Here is a 1,804-nt window from a genome sequence, read left to right as displayed (position 1 = left end):
ATATGTATATATATAATATATAAAACCCGCACAGTTCCACACACATGCACGCAAATGCACGCAGTCCAGCGCATTCAAACGCGCACCCCATTCATACTCACTGAGACAGTTTTCCATGTCTCCTAGACATTCTTAGATCTAAAAGTACTTAACCCCACCCCCTAAGACCATCCCCGTATGCAGACGCCAGAAATGGGTGCTATTTTAGGAAAAGTCCAAGTGTGTTTATAAAGATTGCCATTTTTATTTAATGTCCACGCCTTGTCGACTCAGCTGCTAAGATCATATAGGAGATCGGCTGCCTATTGGGGCACTCCTGGATTGAAAAGGATACAACATCTCAATCTCAGTAGGCATACTCAATCAAATAACTCCATCATATGAGAATCGACCCCACATCTTCTGCGTGCAAAGACAAAAAGCTTATAAAATCATTACATCGCAAATTTCAGTCGTCAGTTTTTTTTAGAGCTAGTAAAAAATGCACTATGTTATCGTTAGTGGTTCTTTTATTCGTTTTTGTTCTTTAACAGTATTTGTTTTTATTTTTTACTGTCCTGTCGACAAAAATATGCCACGAAGACACCACAAGCGGTAATGAAAAGGGGACATAAGCATGCAAGTGCTCAAGAAACAACAAACTGCCCCCCACCCCAAAGAGAGAGAGAGAGAGAGAGAGAGAGAGAGAGAGAGAGAGAGAGAGGCGGTTTGCACTTGGGTTTTGTTACAATTTCATACACCACCTTGAGAAATTGAGAGTAAGAGGCAGGCTGACTTCAACTCTACTGTCCATGCCAACTCGTACTGAGAAGGATAAAACATCCCAGGAGAAAACTGAGAAACTCGAAAAAGACTTCTCCCCACACAAGGACTTTGCTTCATTCAAGGTTTTCCGTGCAACGGCGAAGTGCCTTACCGTTACACTTTAGACGCCGGTATTCAGTCTGTTGTACCCTGTCCAAAAGGTATGACGTGTAACATGGTACTTTATGATACTTTATCACGTCTCAATGGTTCAATTCAAGAAACCCTTATATCATTTTTTTTTTCTAAAATCGACTTCTTTTTTTTTCACGTGGCCGCAGATTTTTCTCCGTCACATATCTTATCGATTTGGTGACCAGACTGTAAATTGTGACCAAGAGAAGTCTGCGGATACGGGGAAGCAACAAAAAATTGACTTTAAAAAATGTGGTATACAGGTTTCTTGAACTGAACCGTCGATCTATTTCCTAGAATATGATCAAGGTACACGTCAACAGATATTTATTCCTGGATATGATCTAACGATAAAGGTCAGTTTTTAGTTTTAGTTAGTGTTTTATGGCACTCGCAACAGCATAAGGTCATATGAGCGCCCGAAGATTAGAGGTGTTAGAAGAGAATAACGAACATAAAAAAAAGAAGAAGGGAAGATAAGGACGATAGATGTTTGATAGGAAAGAAAAAGGAAACCAACCAGAGCACCCGCCAGTCACCCACGAAAAAGGTCAAGGAGCCATTTTATAACGCACCCTGGCAGCAAAGGGTAAGGACACGAGGTAGACAATTATCATGAAGACTGAGGTGACCAGTGTCCGTCTGTGAGCCAGGACGGCGGGATAGCTGTCTATCAGTGTGGTCAGCAGAGTCTCGATGATGGTGAACTGTGGATATAGAAAGGGAGGCGATAAAGAGTTTTGTGAATTTCTTTGGTAAAAACGAGTATGCTCACGCACATGATTAGCACGCATGACGCACGCACACGCACACGCACACGCACACGCACACGCACGCATGCACGCACGCACGCACGCACGCACGC

At 42.5% G+C, this 1,804-nt stretch overlaps 1 protein-coding gene across 1 annotated transcript in view; it reads right to left on the bottom strand.

Moving 5' to 3' along the window:
• Positions 1-1,071: 1,071 nt before the first annotated feature.
• LOC101855460 (sodium-dependent serotonin transporter) overlaps positions 1,072-1,804 on the bottom strand; it is a 15,812-nt gene continuing 15,079 nt past the window's right edge. The window contains exons 6-7 of the mRNA XM_035971653.1: positions 1,515-1,646; positions 1,072-1,149 (exon numbers count right to left, since the gene is read on the bottom strand). Coding sequence (XP_035827546.1) covers positions 1,072-1,149; positions 1,515-1,646 — 210 coding nt within the window. The remainder of the gene's footprint in view (positions 1,150-1,514; positions 1,647-1,804) is intronic.

This window comes from Aplysia californica, unplaced genomic scaffold (genome assembly GCF_000002075.1).
Source record: "Aplysia californica isolate F4 #8 unplaced genomic scaffold, AplCal3.0 scaffold00018, whole genome shotgun sequence".
Classification (NCBI taxonomy): Eukaryota; Metazoa; Mollusca; class Gastropoda; order Aplysiida; family Aplysiidae; genus Aplysia; species Aplysia californica.
The sequence above is the reverse complement of the archived record's forward strand: the minus strand, read 5'-3'. Positions and strand labels throughout refer to the sequence as shown.